This window comes from Cyprinodon tularosa, unplaced genomic scaffold (genome assembly GCF_016077235.1).
Source record: "Cyprinodon tularosa strain WSP-4 unplaced genomic scaffold, ASM1607723v1 ctg198, whole genome shotgun sequence".
Taxonomy (NCBI): domain Eukaryota; kingdom Metazoa; phylum Chordata; class Actinopteri; order Cyprinodontiformes; family Cyprinodontidae; genus Cyprinodon; species Cyprinodon tularosa.
In genome coordinates this window covers 1566446-1586420 of record NW_024038724.1, presented here as the reverse complement: position 1 = coordinate 1586420, position 19975 = coordinate 1566446, and the positions used below count along the sequence as shown (strand labels likewise).

General features: G+C 38.5%; 1 protein-coding gene across 1 annotated transcript in view; it reads left to right on the top strand.

The window, feature by feature from the left end:
* grik4 (glutamate receptor, ionotropic, kainate 4) overlaps nt 1-19975 on the top strand; it is a 413635-nt gene that overhangs the window by 229507 nt on the left and 164153 nt on the right. Inside the window, exons 6-7 of the mRNA XM_038284024.1 lie at nt 1458-1623; nt 16866-17044. Of these exons, the coding sequence (XP_038139952.1) occupies nt 1458-1623; nt 16866-17044 (345 nt within the window). The remainder of the gene's footprint in view (nt 1-1457; nt 1624-16865; nt 17045-19975) is intronic.

Sequence of the window (19975 nt, the reverse complement as noted above, 5' to 3'; positions counted from 1 at the left end):
AAAATGAAAAGCCACCAAATAGGTGGTGTTACAAGGCCCAGTGCAGCCAAAAGAAGTCTCACTCCTCGGGAGAAAAAAAAAAAGAAATCCCACCCCTACTCCCCCCCATCCAAAATATTACCTGGTTACTGTCAATTATGAAACTAAACATTAATCTGTTTCAACGGTCAAATGGCTCTATTAATACGTCACTGTAAAAAGATAATACGTATCCACCCTTTAAACAGTCTCTCTGTACCTTAATCGCAATAAACACAGCAGACGTGCCTTGCCTGGGCCGCCTCAATATAATAATCCAAGTTGAATGTTAGTCCAGTGCCTTGATGAAGTTCTGCGCATCCTTCGGCGAGTCAAACTTGTGTTCAGTCCCATTGTGAGTCAGCGTGAGTGTCGCTGGGTAGCGCATGTTGAAGCGGATGCCCTTGTCAATCAAAGCTCGGCAAGTAGCGTTAAATCCCCTCCGCTTCTCACGGACTGCATAAGAGAAATCCTGATGTATAAAGATCCGCTGTCCCTCGTAGTCAAGCTCGGGAGTCGCTCTCACTGCCGCCATGATGCGCTGCTTGTCCCTGGGGTTGTGGAGCTTAATAATGACCGGTCTGGGACGCGCGCCCCGCGGGCCGAGGCCCCGGTGTGCGCGGTCTACTTTGATGAGAGCCCCACCCGCGGAGCCGCTCCCCAGGCCGAGCGTAGCAGGCAGCCAGGCCTCGAAAAACTGGATAGGGTTCTGACCCTCCGAGCCTTCTTTCAGATTAATAATACGGATGTTATCCCGCCTGCTCCTGTTCTCTATGTCATCCAATCCCTTGACCATGGTCTTAATTTTCTCTTCGGCTTCAGTCAGTCTCCCCGTTATGTCGGTGACAATGTCCTCCACATCTGAGATTCTCTGCTCTGTCTCCGTAACGCGTGTCGAAAGTCCTTCCAATGAGGACGATATTTTATCCAGAGTCCCAGAAAGTGCAGACAATTTTTGGTCCATTACCTCACTGATACTTTTAGTCACTTCACGGACGAGGGCAGCTGTGTCCGCCGGAGGCGAAGGCTGGTCACCTGTTGCTGCTAGCACATCAGTTTGGCTAGCACTGGTAGTCATCGCGGCGGTCGCCATCTTTCGTGGTTGTATTTTCGTCTGTTTTGACATCGCTCGTTGTCCAATAAATTTATTCTACGGTGTTGCGTATTCGTAAAACGCCAATTCAATATATCCCTCGAAAATATAGACAGTAGCGCGTATTATACTGTAATATAGACGGATGGGAGCACGAGCAAAGTGAAAACACGTCTTCTAGCCCGCCATCTTCACCGGAAGCCCCTCTTCACTCTGCTTTTTATCTGTGTTACCTCTTTGGCTATTGCTTGTGCATTTTTGTTAACATGGGGGGCTAGAGGTTTGACATACAGTTTGTACCAGTTGATAGATAAAATGCTGCAAACTAACAATAACTTCTGTGCAGGTACCGTATGTCAAAGTGGCCCCAGAAGACATTCTGAAGGTGCAGTTCCCTCGCTTCACCACCCTGGACCTAAGACCAACCAATACAGACATCAGCTTAGCTGTTGCTGGCCTTCTTACCTTCTTTAACAGCACCGCCTCCTGCCTCATCTGCGCCCATGCTGACTGTGAGTGCAAAGTTTACACCTTCATGACAATATACATAAATATAAACACCTTAAAGAAGAATCACAAGCTGTCTCTCCTGCAGCTGCCCTCAAAGTGCAAACACCTTCTTTGTCTATTGTCTGCTATTCCTTAACACATGTTAGGACACGGAGGATTCTCACATGCTCACTGGCTGTGATCTGACAACAAACACATTGCTTATCAGCAGCTCACCCCATGACGGGCTTTCTTCCAGAGCAGCTGCTGCACTCCACACAACTTTCTCACAGCAGCCTGCCCTCTTAAAAAGAAATTAGATTTACCACAGAATCAATTCAACATTTGAGCCACATAGTCAATTGTGAAATTGGGACAATTTGACACATTTAGCTGTATCAGGGTGAGCCATCTTCAAATTTGTGTGCATGCATAAGTTCCGTGACAGAAAACCAATCTTTGAGACAAAGGAGGATGCAGCTGTAACCAGCAGGGATCTGACCGCCTTCTTGTCAGAGGCCCTCATTAGACTTAAAAGATACTTAACTAAATGACCTTAAAAAAGCTTTTAAATCTTCCCAAGGGAAGTTATTTTTGTAAACAGAGAAGAAGATTAAATCTTGGTTTCTTCCCACCCTCTTAAAGTCCAGCAGTCAGTAATTACAACTCCCCCGACAAAGGCACTGTGACCCTATGGCACCAGCTAGCCTTTTTTTTTTTAATCAGCAAAAGGCTTTGAAGAAAAGAAATAGGTTTGAGATATCAGCCATGTGTCAGACTGCCCAGAGGTGGCAATAAGCTACTCAGAGACACCCACTCTGTCTATCTTCACACTCAGTTCTTCTGCCTTTCAACTCCCTCCTTTTATGTGTTCCGGTCTTTACATTGGAGTCTCCTTCATTAAAAGAAGATGTTTGCCCCCCTAATAGAGCAGTGGGATTAAGTGCTATCTTGGAGCTAGGTTGTGAGTTACAACCAACCAACTACTTCTTGGAGAGACATTTGCCAATTATCTGTAAAAAAATAAAAATAAAAAATATAAAAAAATCCAATGTTTTTAATTTTTTTTATTTTTTAGAAATTAGAAAATATGTATATCATTTTATTATTTATTGTTTACCATTTTTAGCAGCAGGGAACCATGTATTTAAATGAAACTTTTAAATTGTCTGTCATACTCTAAATTTAGCAAAAAACAAAATCAACATACAGATTTGAGAACATTTTGATGAATAAAACCAAATGTCATGGATGTATGTAAACAGATGTTTATATACAATGAACACAACTGTTTGTAGTTAAAGTTTAACTAAACGCTCTTGGTTGTAGGTCAAGGAGGATAATATATATATACTTGTTTGTTACGGTACATCTCAATTCAATTCAGTTTATTTATATAGCACCAATTCACAACACGTCATCTCAAGGCACTTTATAGTTCACCAGATCATCCAGTCAAATTGATTCAAAGTTTTCTATCTAAGGAAAACCAGTTGATGCATTGACTCAAATGCAATTCCTCACACTAAGCGTGCTTGTAGCGACAGTGGAGAGGAAGAACTCCCTTTGAACAGGAAGAAACCTCCATCGCAACCAGGCTTGGTGTGAGTGGCCGTCTGCTGCTGCCGACTGAGGGTCAAGGAGACAGAAGCAGAGATTTAAAAAAAAGGTCAAAAAAGATCACATCTGTTATTGAACAAGCAGATTTACCACATGTGTATGTCCAAAAAATAAGTTTTTTTTTTTTATGTAACCCAAACAAGTTAAACAGTTTAAAAGTACAAAGATTTGTCATAATGGATCCAGAAAAGAGGTCAAAGGAACAAAAATACTTTAGGGGTGTGTTCAATTCTAGGGGCTACATCCTCCAAGGACTCAGTCTAGTTGGACAGGTTCCAAATGAAGCGAAGCGGAAGCTAAATAGTGGCTGATCAGTCCACAAATGAAACACATGGGGCAAAGCATAGAAAAACTTAACTAAACCAAGTAAAGTAAAACCCCATTGCCCCCACAAATTTTAAAATACGGTGCAACGGTGTTGAAGGAATTTCAAATAATGAGCTGTAAATTAAACCCTATATGAAAAAACTAAATGGCATAAATTGTTTGTTGCCAAATTGGCGCCGCTGAAAATGCAGCCATGATAACATCCCAGAAGGGTGACAGAAAAAACAACATTTTTCAAACCTCATTAAAATTCTGAAGTTTAATGAATGTTCCTTAGATTATTTAGTCATCATATAGAAAACCGCTCTCACACACGTAAGCCTACCCTTTTATGTACTACATCTGTACATCAGTGCTTCTTTTTTTTTTTTACTTATGAGACCTGCCAGTCATGTCTTCTGTATTTTGCTTTCTTTAAGAAAGCTACTTAACATAGTGCCTGCCAAATGTGTAACCAATAATCAACCTTGCACTTAACCTCTGACTGTTATGTCTGGAATGGAAGGAATTGTGTAAACAATACAGTTCTTATTTTCTGTAGAGATTGGGATATAAGTAGCTGTGAGTGGCTTCTGATTGTTTGGCAGTGAGCTAGAAGTGGATAGGAAAGGAAATGAAATAAAAAAAAGTAAAATGAAGGAGATCAGAGGTAGATAAGGCAGACCATGGTAAGTCGGAAATGAAAACAGAGAGGATGTCTTCAGGCATTTATGCATAGAGGGGAAAATATTCAGGTGTGTGTGTGTCGGGGGGGGGGGGTTCTTGTATTTCATAATTTTTGCAGCCTATTTTCATGAGAAACAGCACAGTGTGGGGACCGACTGCTCCTCTGGGGCCCGTTACCTGGATCCCATTAGGAGAATTGCTGTTTTATGGACAGGGGTCATGTTTAGGACTAAGGTGTGAACTGAGGTTGGGCTTACGGTCAAGGTTAAATTAATGGAATCAATGTAAGGCCCCACAAAGATAGATGAAAACAAGACTGGGTGTTTATGTATGTGTCGATTATCCAGAAATTATCCGGCGAAAATGACACAAGGCTTCTTTGATTGTACTCTCTTATGTGACTGTTCAACAGAAACTGTGGCAAAAGATAATTTTGCTCAGTTTGGATATCCATGTCAGTTTTGGTGTTTATACAGTATTTGAGCTTTGTGTTTTAGTTGGCACTTATTTGAGATTCAATCCTGTCCCAGCGGCACCTCTCCTTTCTTCAGCTCTTGCAGTAAGTTGGTCAGCTGGTAGCCTGCTGTGAGTCAATGGCTCATCCACATGTGCAGGGATCATTAATCACCCAAGCCAGTGACAGCATAACATAGCATGACCAATTCATGAATATTTCCAGCAATGACTGGGCAGTCAGGAGAGAAGGTGTGCCTTCTCTCCTGACTGCCATCACAAACACACAATGCCAAACCTTATGCCAAACCTATCTGATTATGTAGTTCTATTTGTTTTTTTCAGGCCACAAGCTCCAGCACACACTAGAGCTTTTTATCGCTAAATGTAAAGTGGTTGGGATCAGTTTTCCGGCAGAAAAGACCAGAGTATCAAGTAACTAAAGCCCCATTTACACAACCATTTTTAAACCATGGCGAGATTGGTCCAAGCACGGTAACTGAGATAAATGTTGAGTGTAAATGGCACACAAAACGGAACTGGACCGTGCCACTCACAACCAAACAATGCTAAACTAGTACTGGTTCATCAGTTCTGGCTCAGTTCTCAGATAGCAAAGAGCACATGAGCAGACCCTGTCATCTCCTTACAATCAGCCTCCTTAATCATGAAATTTCAGACATTCATAAAAATACTAACTTCCTTACCGTTCCACACGATTTCCAGTGATGATTCTGCTTAGCAATGTGATGAACTTCAACATCTGTTGTTGTTTTCTGAGTCTGTAAGGCTTGATTAGAATATTATTTGTCGTATCCACTTCCCATAAACCGACTCTGTCAAGGAAATTCACCAAAGGGTGCCTTCTTCGCCTGACTCTTTTCAAATAACGAAATATCACAATTATAACCAAGCTTCCTGGATGTTACGTTGTTGATTTGATTGTGTCCCTCTAGAGAGCATCTGTACTGTACTGAATAAAAAAAGCAAGCACATTTCAACCTAAAATGCAGAAAACAGTTTTCCTAAAAAATGTATTCCTTTTCAATGCAGTTTTTGAAGTTTTAATGCTATTTTTATCTGCTGAGACTTCTTTGACGCAGAGGTCAAGGTAGTACAGGATACACAAACATGATATATTGTCACTGGAGATATTTTACTCTGTTCTATTACTCATAAATTATCTACTTTAGATTTTTTTCATTAAATTAGATTTAGGTAAATATTTCCTGTGCTTGTTTTTTATTCTTTACAACAAAATGACACATGGCTGCATGTTATGATTATGGTCTGTCAGATTACATAATTATATTGAAACCTTTACCTATTACTTGAGGGGTATTTAACCAAATACTTGTTTACTTTTACTTGAGTAATTTCTTGGATGGCTAGTTTTTACTGTTACTCAAATAGAAATATGTTGAAGTAAGTTTTTTTTTATTTTATAAATTGATGTTTTAGTTTTCTTTATATTGAAAGGGTCTCCTTTTGAAAAGTTTCTGACACCTGCATGAATGTAACAGGTTGATGTTTATTGAACTAGTGCTTCTCATTAATGCATAAATAAGTCAAAGTTTATTAAGTGATTGGAAAAGTTCATGTTTCAACTGGCTTGATAACTGTTTATAATGATAGATGATTTTTTGTGGCTATTGTTGTTTATATTGTTATTGTTATTATATTTTGACTGCTCACCTTGTCTGCTGTTCTATAAAATGGCCTAGAGGTTTTTCAGAGTCATAAAACTAGGTCATGCTTTGCTGCTCAAGGCTACATGATGATTCAACATAATGTACAACTGTCAGAGAGCTTTTAGGTCTTTGTTAAGTCATCTCATTGGACCCATGCATTATAAAATATTGTTCACTCGCACCTGTCAAGAAAATCTTAGTGAGCTGCTGTCAAATACTCCAATGTTAAATCGTTTACATGCCCATGCCTCGGTGATTCAACAGTATTTGCTTAGGGTTGGTTGGCATAGTCCGTGTTTGCAGGATTCCTGCAGTGACAGTAAAAGAGAGGTGAATTGGTGGCTGTCTCATTTGAATGACAAGCCTCAACTTTAACTGTGTGTCTAAGAGAAATTCAAGGTCAAGTGTCAGTCACACTAATAAAAACGTATGGCCTCACTATTCCTTATAGAACAATCCTCATCTTTTACCTATATCATATGTTAAATTATGTATTTTCTAGTTTAAAAGCATAGCTTTACTCAGAGACTTTAGCTCTTGATCAGATCAAATTAGATAAAGATATACAGTAAGGAATAACTTTTTACATCCTTATGGCTTACATGAGCATGCCTTTATGAAGTTGAGATGGATTTACAGCACACTACATATTACCTGCATTAAAACAGTGTAAAAAGTCTCCTGGTTTTCTTTAAGACTTCTTAAATCCAATGAGCTTTTATCTAGTAACTTATTAAACCTAAACCTAACCCCAACCCAAAGAAGAAGCCTGTACCTCTAGGGGGCCCATTGGATGTCCCCATTTGGACCTATAAGTCCCCACAATGAGGAATATTTGAAAATAAACTGTTGTTACAACCCCTCTCAAGACCACTAAGGGTAAATTCTGGCAAAATATATATTTTTTTGCAATTAGCAAGAGTTCAATTACAGGAGACAGCAAACACAGGGATGCTTTAAACCTCAGGGTCTCCAAGGCCAAAACAACAAACGAAACACCCCCCTTTTTAGTTGTAAAATAAAACACTTTCTAAAGGAGAACTGAAAAGAAAGTACAAAACCGGAACTCCTTGGCTAACCACAAACAAGGAGAAAACAGTTAAATAAAAATGGAGCGGTATATATATATATATAAAAAGTCTAATCAACCAAAACTTTCGTGACCCCCCTGCAGTATCTCCCTGGACCCCCAAGGGGTCATGGACCCCCTGTTGAAGACCTCCAACTTAGACAATTATTTAATATGAATCACACATTAACAATATATTGTTGGGATCCTGAGATTTTGTTGATTCTGAAAAGGCTAGAGAGAGTTCCTTTAAAAAAAGTTCAAATGTACAGGAAATACTGGATCTAGAAGAACAGCTGGTGTTTGCCCATTTGCGGGCTTTTCCTGATAACCTATGAGAGAATAAAGGCTATTTTTGTCTCATCATTTGGAAAATTGGACGGAGAAAACTCTAAAAACAATTTGCATTGAAGCAAAAATCCTTTACAGCGACTAGGTATGCCAGAAAACCTTTCAGAAAATGGGGGACGGAATTCAGGAAGTGACGGAGCAGATTCTGACCTTAGAAGCGGAACTGAAACCGGAAGTGAGGGACGGAATTCCGGAAGTGACGAAACGGGCTCCGGAACCGGAAGTTGAGCTAGCGTCGTGTTAGCGCTTCTCACATTGCCTGCTAAGACCTGAAAAGTTTGTTCTTTTAATGCAAAACTGGGATTAAACTCACGGAGGGTTGAGTCGTGTTTATGGATCTGAGTAGCTAGTTCCTCAAGCCTCCTCAGGAGGTGATCTGCTGGGTTTTGTGATTGGCCGCAGTGTTCTGTCATGATGGGTTTTTGTGGAGCTAAACCCAAACGCAGAACACACCACGGAGTCAGGGGTAAAAGTTCAACAGTTTAATAAAGATTTGCACACAACAGGTTAACAGTAGAACTGGTACTGGTACTGGTCCGGGACTCGGTTTCACAGAGTACTCTGAAGGAGGGGATAGTTTGGTTAGCCAAGTTGCAAGGATGTCTTGACAGAGTGAGTTTTCAGAGTTTGTACCTGGAGAGGTTCTGACAGATCTTTGGAGAGAGGGGAACCGGTTGGGTCCAGAGATTGTGGAAGTAGCAGTGAGCTCAGCAGCAGCAGCGTCTAGCTTCTGGTTAGTGAGATTCTGACGTGGGTTTTGTTCCTAGCTCTTCCCTGAGAGCTGAGGGAGAATCCAGACTGATATTCAGGTTTAGCTTCCTAGCTCTTCCCTGAGAGCTGAAGGAGGAATCCAGACTAAGACATTCAGGTTAGGCTTCCTTGGGCAGGCAGGCAGGTTTCCAGGTAAAGCTCATCCAGAGCTTCAGACTTCGGTCAGGTTTTCTGTGAGTAAAGAAGACAGAGGCAGGTTAGAATCCAGTTCCTCTCTAGAGTCTACTGTGATTCACTATGTTTACAGAGGCTTAGGTTTGCTAACCAAACTTGGTCAACACTGCGGCGTCGAAGGAAGGTCTGACTGCTGCTTATGTAGGAAGGTCTCCTAATGAGCTGATGAGCTTCAGGTGTGCTGGAGGCTCCAGCCCAGGAGACCCACAGCGCTCTCTGCTGGAGACAGATGGTAGATCTCCAGATCCCAACAGTAACCCCAGTCCCTAACAGAAAACAGAATACAGAAGAGGATCCTCGGCGCCCTCTGGTGGGCAAAGCCTCAGGATCCCAACATATATCACATCAAAACAATTTAAATCCCCATAAACAATCAGCTCACAAACAAGATCACTTTAGATCAGTGAAGGCCAAGTGAATAAGGCTATGTTCACACTGCAGCCTGAAGTGACCCAAATCCGATTTTTTTTGCCCATATGCGACCTGAATCTGATCTTTTCATGGCAGTCTGAACAACACAGATCTGATTTTTTTCCAATCCGACCCAGGCCACTTGGCTATGTGGTCCTGAATCCGATACGAATCTGATCTTTTCAAATGCGACCTGTGTGTGAACAGCCAGGTCGGACTCATCCAACCTGAACGTCATTAAAACCCGACAACGGTCACTATTATGCGTCTTGCTATGCAGAAGCGGCAAGAAAAACAACAACCATGGCAGATGATGATGCGGTGAGCAGTATTTATGTTTAACCATATTGAAAAGATTGTGTTTTTATGGTTGGAAAAGACCGCTAGATGCGCGCCAACACTACCATCCATGTTTAGTTCCGGAAAAAAGAGCATGCTGGCCTATGATGTCATTGCATCCTCTACTGTGCATGCGGTACACTTACGTTGTATGACTGCAGTTCACACTGATGATCACATGTATTTGGAAATATGAACGGCAACGTAAAAAAATCGGATTTCACAAAAAAATCGGAATTGAGCATCAAGGCCTGCAGTGTGAACGTAGCCTAAGAGAAAAAGAAGTGGCCTTACATCTCTGTTATGACACTCTTAAGGGGGTGACTGAGTGGCTGAAAAGCTTCAACACATTGCAACTGGGCCAGCCAGGTAGACCTCAAACACAAAGACCACAAAGAGTTCAGTGACTGTCACCTTCCCAGTTGTAGCTCAAACAAATGAATGTGCTTTTACCCCGCTCCCCCCCCCCCCAAACACACACACACGCAAACACACACACAAGTTTGTATTTTATGCATAAAGACTTTATATTGACGTACATTTATGTTAGTTTGTGCATCTATGCCTAACCCTGACTTTTACCATAACCCCAACCATTTTATATTCCTAACCATCATCTTAAGCCAAACGTAGTTCACAACATACTTCTAAACTGATTCTCTAAGGTCAAAATCAGTGGTCTGCCACATTTGGACCTTGCTTCGGTCCCCATAAAGTTTGTGGGTCCTGAGAAGGATAGTGAATATATACCAAAAACGGTCCTAAATAGGTAACATAAACAAGTACACACACACACACCTCCCACCCCATGCATTTTATGTTTTGATAAGCTATGGCATCCATTTGCGATGCTGTCTGTGCCAAACACATGGAAAATAATAAATGGAACATTATTTTTTAAGCTGCAGCTCAACCCTCTCTTTTGTTTGATTGTTTAAACCTGTTTTCATCTTTTTCTATTTACAGCACTTTTATTAAATTATACTGCTAAACAGCCAGAACTTGTATTATTATTATTATTGTTGTTATTATTATTATTATTATTATATCAGCAGTTACGATACTACAAGAAAAAGTAGAGCACGTCGGCATGGTTCTGAAGTCTCCCTGTAGCTCAGAGAATAGATTTATTGTTTTGGTACTGAGTGGATCAGCGCCTCAATACATAACAGACTTGTTGTTAGTGTATCAACCTCCCAGACAACTGAGGTCTTCTAGTTCAAGCCTTGTCAGTGTAACCAGAACTAGATGTCCTGAGTTTAGCCCTGCCTGTTTGTGCACACTCTCCCTCTCCTCATGATCACTGATTGTACCCACCTGGGCTGCTTCCTATTTAAACTCCTGCTCCTCCCCTGCTCTGTGCGAGATAGGATCGTCTGCCTTTTCACAGCTTTCAAACCTTGTTTCATGAGCCAAGAATTATCCTGTTCCCTGACCACTGCCTTTGCCCAGACTTACCTTTGAGAGAGTTGTGTTTTTTATGATAGTTGCAGAACCTTGCCTAACTCTGACCCATATTAAGCCCACTGGATTTTTTAAAACTTCTCTGCCCGAGTGATCTTCCTTGCTTGACCCTGGACATGAAAAGGATTTCAAACTGAAGGATTGTGGATGTCAGTACCTCTGCTCTCTGTAACCCCGACCCCCCAATCCCTCAAGGTTCCCTTTCTCAATTGGACCCAGCCCTACTGGAGCTGAACCTGGACCACTAGAAACACCCAGTTCTGACAGGATCTTTGATTTGTTGTGTTTTCAAAAACCTCTTCTGAAACCGTGACACTAGAACCAAATATGGAGAAGCAGCATTTAGTTCAGGGGTGGGCAATTCCAGTTCCTGAAGACCGGTATGCTGCAACTTTTAGATGTGCCTTTGGTTCAACACCCACTTAGATGATTGAGAGGACTCTGGAGGAGACTGACTGCTTACTAAAGAGGTGCCTCAGCTATTTAATTCAGGTGTGTTGGACCAAGGATGGATCTAAAAGTTGTAGGATACTGGCCCCCATGAACTAGAATTGCCCAACCCTGATTTAGTTCCTATGCGTCAGTTATCTGGGACAAACACCTAGAAGACTGTAAAAGAGCTGAAAGCCTGAGTTCTTTTGAGTCAAAGTTGAAAACCCATTTGTTGAGAACCTCCTTTGACTGTTGAAGTTAAAATGTTAAAGGTATTGTGGAGGATTTCCGCAACTTACTTTTTGGACATATGATCACAAAAATGTTTTGCTTCCCGTTGGTCACGTAACTCCGACTTCACCCCATGATACCTGCGCCATCTTTGTTATTAGTTGCCACTGTCGGGTAGTGACAGCCTAAGGTGACGGCGGGGCACTGTGACAGCAAATCCCATCATGCTTTGTGTGAGAAGATCTCCCACAAAGCATTTTGGGATGTATCTGCCTCTTTTGAGGCCTTTCTTTTCGTCTCATACCCTTCGTAGACACTTTTTCTCTTACGTCCCTCGGCCATTTTCAAAGAACCGCAGTGAGAAAGTTAAGCTTCAGTGGCTCGCTGAAACGGTAGCTCACTACACACCTGAAAGTGCCCATGAAAGTGCACATGTGTAGAAAAAGATAGCTAACGGTACAAGCATGTAGGACGGCCTTACGTAAATATATCACCAGAATGATTGACAATTAGGAGGACCACATGTTCAGATGATCCACCCATGAGTTATTATTACTGAGGCTGTGCTCCAACTGTTGAATTTTTTTCTTTACTATCTGTTTTACCATATTTTTATCTTTATTTACTTTTATTCTGCTTTATTTTCCTTCTATTCTTTGTTTAATTTATGTAAATGCTTTCAATTGTCTTGGTACTGAATTGTGATATATAAATAAACCTGGCTTACCACAATTGAATATGAAATTCCCATATCTCATACAAATGTATAACAAAAAGAAACACATAATCCTGCTGCTGCTGAATTCTTAATAAGAATGGCGTTACTCTTATATAGTTTAATCTTATTTGATTATTCTTAAAACAGGCTTAAAAGGTAAATAAGTACTCATAGCACAGAATATTAGTTTTTCCTAGAATTCTGCTCTTTATAGTAACACTATAAAAGACTATTTTTAACTGGTGAATCAGTCAAGATATATGCTCAAAAGTATTTAAAACCACAAGAAAACTGCAGTGGGATTTTTTTTTTGCAGTTTTGGACTGGACTTTGTTTACCTTGAAACATTGAACAAGCTGATGTCTACATTATAATTTCTTATTTACTTTTTAGTAAACACGAACGTAAAACAGCAGATAATTTTAGCTGATTTTAATGTTTATATAATTTAATTGATATGATTTTTTGAGAAAATTCTGCATCACTTTTAATCTAATAACAAATCGGAGGCACTTATGGCCTGGACCATGGCTTTAACTGCTTTTATTACCATATATAAATAAGGCTTTAGAGAAAGTTTTATAAAAACTTACCTGTGACAATTTCAGATAACTGAATGCTACTTAAATTGATTAAAATATCGATCTTTTCCACAAGGGCATTTGGAAGGATCCGCTGAATGCTGTTATATTCAGGTCATTCCATGTTCCTTTTTCCAAGGTATTAAGTTGTGTTTTAATGTGCTTTAGCATAAATGGAGGACATTACACTTGTCTAGACATAATAAAGGAAAGTCAGAGGCGATAATAGTAGGTCTGGGGCAGAACAGAAGATTTTACAAATTTGTTGTAAGTGGATGGATTAAGACTGTAATGTTTTGGGGTGTTTTGCTTATTAACTCTGAGCTGCTTGTAAATTAAGCACACTATGTGTCTGTGTTATTGCACATGTTAGTGGTCTAGAGTGAATTTAGTAACAGTATTTTGGTAATTAAAAACTTTAATAAATATTTCGTCATCTGAATGTTCCGTCCGTCCGTCCCTCCATCCATCCATCTATCATACATATTAGATATAATACAGAATATATAGCTATTTACAATATAAAACATATATTCTATATACAATATATAGTATATAGCCATTAACTATATACACAGTAGAATTTACGTTAATGTAATAAAGGTCTCGTGATGCTATGTTGGTGTAGCTTCTATGTCCTGAACGGGGGAGGAAGAGAGGCAGTGTCAGTGTCAAGGGGGTCTCTGGGGCTTGTTAATTACAACATATGTTTTTTAACATTCATGCTACTCCTCAAACTTCGACAACGCAAAGCCACAAAAACTGCTGCAGTCATAGAGCAGCAGGAGCTGTCAGTTTGCATATGTGCTATTTTATTGTTAGCATGTTTTCTCTTTTTTATGATGCAAAGATAATTTGGCTCTTCACATGTGTTGGTACATTTCCAGTTGTCCCTTGCAGACAAGACTTAATGCAAAAGGTATCACTTTAAAATAATACTATTTTTTAACTAGTTTTCCAAAAAATAAAACAATAAAATTCAAAAAGTGTTTTTAAACCTTGCTGTTGTTGATCGGTCTGTAGAAGGATATGTGACCTAGCTTGTTTTTAATTACAATCAAAAATTAAGTGTTGAAATAACAAAAATAGGAACTATGTAAAGTAATTTATTGTTTTCATCTATTTTTATGTTTTCTTTGCTTGTGTTTCTGTAAAATGCCTATATATCCAGCTACATGTATCCTATGCTTGAAGACATGTTTATTCATGTAAATGAAACTGCTTTTCCATTGCAAGAAGCATATCCTTGGTGAGGAATACAGATCATAGTGTGCTTTGTTTTTTGTCCTTAGTACTGTGTATGTGCTATTTAGACTGGGCTATCTGGTATTCTGTGTCATCTAATGACACAGACTCAATGTAAAATGGTACTTTATGGCCTGAAACACACAGTAGTCAATGGATACAGGAGGTAGACCGGTGAAAGTGGTGTAAAAGAGGCTATTTCAAGCTCATCAGAGTGATTCAGCGTAATACAACAGAGGAAGCGGAATTGACAGCTTCCAGACACAGACCGGAAAGCCAGCGGCAGCTGGGGCTGATGTCTCAGTAGTAATCACATACAGGTGGTATGAAATCAAACGCACATACACTGATTTACTGTCACAAAGACAGGATGAGACATACAGACCAAGATATAATTATAGAAGCTTTTAGACATGATGTGGGTAGCTGGGAAGAACAGCCGGAATTAATTCTTGAACAAGATGAAGGAATGGGTTTGATAACTTGAAATAGCCTCAAGAAAATTGGTCTGCCCATGACAGATAGATTGCTCTGCTGTCACCATGGCAAAAATCACAATAAATATCTGTTAAAGCCAAAGTGTAGTTGAATTTAAAGCAACTGTTTTAAATGGCAGGTTGGACTTGGCTAATACAAGCAACTTTCCACAAAGTTTTGACCTTTTTGTCTTACTGTCCTTATCAGTATCAGGTACTGTTGCATGAATCTTAGAAATATGTACCACATGTTCAAGGTGAAGGTGTCATGTATGCTATGCTTTACCACTCTTAAGAATATTTTTTACCATAAAACCACGGCATGCGTTTCTTGAAGGCATGCTCGTTTCACAGTTGGAGAATTTAATGATGGTAATCACACTGGATGTGCATGAAGAGACAGTTGTCAAGTCAGGGCTTGCAGATTTATTAGGACATATTTAGCTATAAACAGTCAGTTTATGAATTACTTTTAGGCTTCATCTTTAATCAACACACATGTAAATATAAATTTTAAGTTCCCATATAATGCACAATTCACATTCTAAATATTTTTAAGAGTCGTATGTGTTTTGAAGGCAGCGTATGAGATTGATAAATAAAATAACTCTTCCATCTCTCTTCATTGCCTCATTCTAACTCTCATCTAATGACTGCTCAAAATGGTCTGTTTGAAAAGCTAGCCCTTTATGATGTCATAAAGGGAAATAAACTGTGCAGTCTGTAGCAGCCAATCGGTCAAGATCCGTCCTTAATCTTATGTATTATTCTGTGCTCCTCTGCTATCTTTAAGAACTCTGACCGGTGACATAGCCTTAGGGAGTTCAGGGGTTTGGAAAGGCATAGCAGATTGTTTAGAAAAGAGCTGAAAAAGGAGATTGTCCTAAACAAATGGCAAAGTTTGTTACTATTTTATTTACAAATGTAGCATAAAAATGTTTTACATCTTTGTAAAGTTAGACTACTTATTGATTGTAGAATAATTAAGATTGAAGAATAATTTTCGTTAAAGTATGATTGAACAAGGTTGGCATTGGTGCATTTGCATTAGGGTTCCCCTTGTTTGTAAGTCCCTTCACACCTATGCTGCATGTCCTCTTTGCTTGGCAGCAGAATACTAAACAGATGGGCATACAAATTTCAAGGTCAGGTAAATACCAGCAGTGCTTCCTTGAATTAGGGCCTCCACAGCCTTGTTTAATTTTTATTTTTTCCCCATAACACACCTCCAAAAGAAAAAAATAATCAAATTTGGAAAATTTTAACTGTACTGATATAAGAAAGCTGCCATGGCTGTATTGGTTGCGGTTTTCGCTTGATTGGGGCGCATTTTACCTACTTTGCTGTAGCCAAACTGTATTACCCTGAGACCGAGTTCAGCGGGGTATAAGATTTCTCTTTATGTAGCCTTTAATTTTTCTTTTTTTCTTTTTTTTTTTTTTTTTTTTTGAGGAATTCTGTTTCACAATAAGTTGGATCAAAAATGTTACTTCTTACTAAAGAAAGAAATTTTAATGTAGTCTAAAAGCTCCAAGGTAAAATGAAACACGCTGTTTATATTGAGAATGAGTAAAACAATTTACATCAAAGACAATTACAAGAAAGACTGTATTTGTGGTTGGATCTTTAGATTTAATATAACCTGCCTGTCTTATGTTTACATTTGATCACCATGTTTAAATTTTATCACTGCGCTGCACTTTAGAAATGGAAATGTTTTGAGCACTGTACGGAACGAATTTTCTTTATGTATACAATCTAAAGAAGAGTGCTCCAATGTTCATAGACTGGCAGGGGAAATTGTTTAGCAAGGTCTTTGTACTTATTCCAGGGACACATGTAAAGGCCTCCTCTCCAGAGTGGGTACTATCTCTCTTATTATTTTCCTTCTTAAATGCCTTTCCTTGCCACATCTCCTTACTGCCAACTCCAAGTGAGTTATTCAAGGCACCCGATGTACAGTACATCATTTATAGGTAATCAGGGTGAATTAAAGAGGCATACATTTTGAAAATTAATGCATGCAAGTAAATCAAACCAGAATTTACATTTTTTTTTCACCCCATGAGATATTTCGTCCCGACCTAGCTGTCAGATTTCAAATAATACGTTCAATTTTACCCAAAAATTGGTCATAATGGGTTGTATTTACTGTTAACAGATGAGTGCATTAATTTGAGGTTATAAATGTAGTGCCATCTTCTAACAAACAACCCTTTTTATGTATGATCTTGTTTTACCAACAGGCTTGTTGAACTTGGAGCAGCTCCTCAGACAGTTCCTCATATCCAAGGATACCCTATCAGTGCGAATGCTGGATGACAGCCAGGACCCGACCCCTGTCTTAAAAGAGATCCGAGATGACAAGACGGCCACCATCATCGTGGATGCTAATGCCACAATGTCACATATCATTTTAGAACGGGTATGTATAGGTCTGTTAATGCTCATGTTATTCATGAGCCTACAAACTTTCTAGCATAATAAAAAAATATATATTTTCTTCATGACTCAATATAAACTAAATATAATTAATCTCTGCTAGATTATATGCTTTGTATTGAACTACAAGTTCGATAATGATGATTTAAACAACTAAGCTTTTGGAAAAATAAAGTTAGTTGTAGTTTAGACCCAGAAGGTTGGCATATTAATCAAGCGGAAGCATAAGTGGTAAACAAATCAATTCCATTTAATCAGTAATTATGTATGAGAAAATCAACTGAAATGTTTTTTTCCCCAGTAATTAGAAGTCAAGAAATAGTTTGAATAATTATGTGGAGATTTGTAGATGAGCATGTGTAATAAAGGCATTTTTTCCCCTCTCCAACTAATGAAAAATATAGCAGGGATTAAAAGACAGCATAAAGTGAAGCAAAGTGCTCATTTATCAGGTTTAAATCTGTTGGTTCCTTGCTTTTAAAGAGATATTTTTACAATTGAATGTAATTATCGTATGCAATGTTATAAAGCAAAACAGCTTTTAGGAAGTGTTAGTGAGTCCGCCTCCTGTCTTTACGAATAAGCAACCTTTTTGAGCTTCTTTACTAATGGTATATTTAAGTAATTATTCTCTCAGAATACTACTAGCACTTTAATATGAAGTAACCCTCCTCTTTTTAATGGAAACAAGTTCTCAAGTAGCTCTTATAGTATATTTCATCTTTTAAAGAGTGTATGCTAAAAGTGTAGCATGTTGTTTCAAAATCTCAGAGAATTTTTTTTTTTTTTCTGGACAGAGGTTTATATTTGTATTAATTTATTTTATCCCTAGGCATTGTGCTGTTCCACATTATGTCTGTCTGCACCCGTTGAAGATTATTTTCTCATTATTTGGTTAGTTCTTTCCCCTTGTCATCTGCTATTTTCATTTTTAACACAATGTTTTTTAAAGTTTTCATAAAACTACATGTTTTCACATTATTTTTACTTGATTTTTTGTGATGATCTACACAAATTGGATAGATTGTTCTGAGAAAAGGATGCATATTTTTCCCTTTTTTTTTTTTTTTTTTTACAAAGTAAATTTGACCTCATCCAAGCTCTTACAAAACAAAGTAGCAGTTGTGGGGAATAACCCTCTAGTAAAGCTTGTAGTTGTTTTGAATTTTGGCTAATTGCAAATCATAATCTTAAAAGACATTTTGAAAGTACAAGAGGAAGTTTTAATCACTTTCTCATAGCCGAACAGGAGGTGACTTCCACTTCAACTACAGAAGACGAATATCAGAAAGATTTTAAGACTTGTCAATTGATCTGAGCTGAGCACTTTGGCACGATTTTGAACGATTTGGCAAACTCTGTGTGGACCGGTTCATAATAAAATCATGGAAGAATTGTTTAAAAGCACTGAAAGGATTTAACTGAGTGTTTTTTATGTTCTGTTTTTTATATGAGATGTATGTAGCATCCTTACATTGAGATGTGAACCTTGTTGTGTATTCCAAAAAAGTAAAAAAACAAAAAAGAACCACAAAAAAAAAACAACCCACTGGACTTTGTTTCCTAGTTTAAAGACATTTTGCTTCCCATCCAGGGAGCTTTTTCAAGTCAAAAAGTCAGAAATAGCGTTAAGTACGAGGCTTTACACAATACCCCAACAAAGCCTTGTTTTGGCTTGGAAAACATGCAAATTGAAAATTGAAAAATGGTTACTAGTAGAGGTGCACTGTGAGGGACCAAACTTACATAAGGACAAAGGGTGTTCAAAATTTGAGAAAGTACTTTCATTTAATTGTGTCAAAAATGGTTAACAAAGGCTCAAAAGCAATACAAAATAACTTAACCCCTAGAACCCTACGGACCCACGGGTGGGTCCAGCTGCTACGTGACCTCGTAATTTTAACAAAGCCCCAGTATTGATGTAAAAAACACATTTGGCACAGTTTGGTGACATTTATGGATAAATGTGCCAAAATGGCCCCTCCGCCTAAGAAATTTCTCACTAATACCATTCTAAAATAAATATGATGCATCTGATTGATACCAAATTTGGTATATTTTTACACAACATTTTGCTTTAATAGTCTGTACTACTTTTTTGTGCTATAAATAATATTTTGGTAGTGTTTTGCAATGTTTATTTCAAAGAAAATTTTGGCGAGGTTCAAAAAAATGCAAAATATTTTGTATTTTGTCCCTAATAGTTCAGGCAGGGTCAAAGCTACAATGGTGCTGACACCAGAAAACCATTCTATGACATCTTACCTTTACAGACGTACCAAAAGTTTCTTCCTAAATCTAATAGCTGTGAGGCTATAAGTTATTTACTTTTGTGTGTTTTTGTCAGGCAGAAATGTATTTATACCCCCTTAGGGTGTTAGAGGTTAAATAATAAATAAAATGGATCTGGGCCCAACTTAACTGAGGTCAACTGAGGATCCAACTCAAACAAAAAACTGACCTGCAAACAAAGAACTAAAGGCTGCTTAAAAAGGGATGGAGTAACCCAAGTCTACCACATGAGGGAGGCACAACATAACAAAAGAACCAATAAATACAAAATTAACAAAACCATTCTATGAAACAAATAAAGCAAAACTAACTTTTACTTAGCAGAAACAATAATAAGTAAGTATTTAAGTGACAAAACTATCTAATAAAAACAACTTGAAACAAGGCTCCCCCGTCAGTCTTTCAAAAGGCAAATGGTAGGCTCCAGGTTTCCTCCTCCAGCTGGTTTGCATCAGCAGCACCTCAAACAAAAGAACAAGTGTAAATAAACCATTCAGACAGACATTAACTAAAGTGTGCACCCATTAGAAAATACCTGTCTAAAAGAAATAACCAACTTAAACATAAACTAATGTAATATAAGATAAAGCAAGAAAAAAAATACTAACAAGATGTGGTGGTG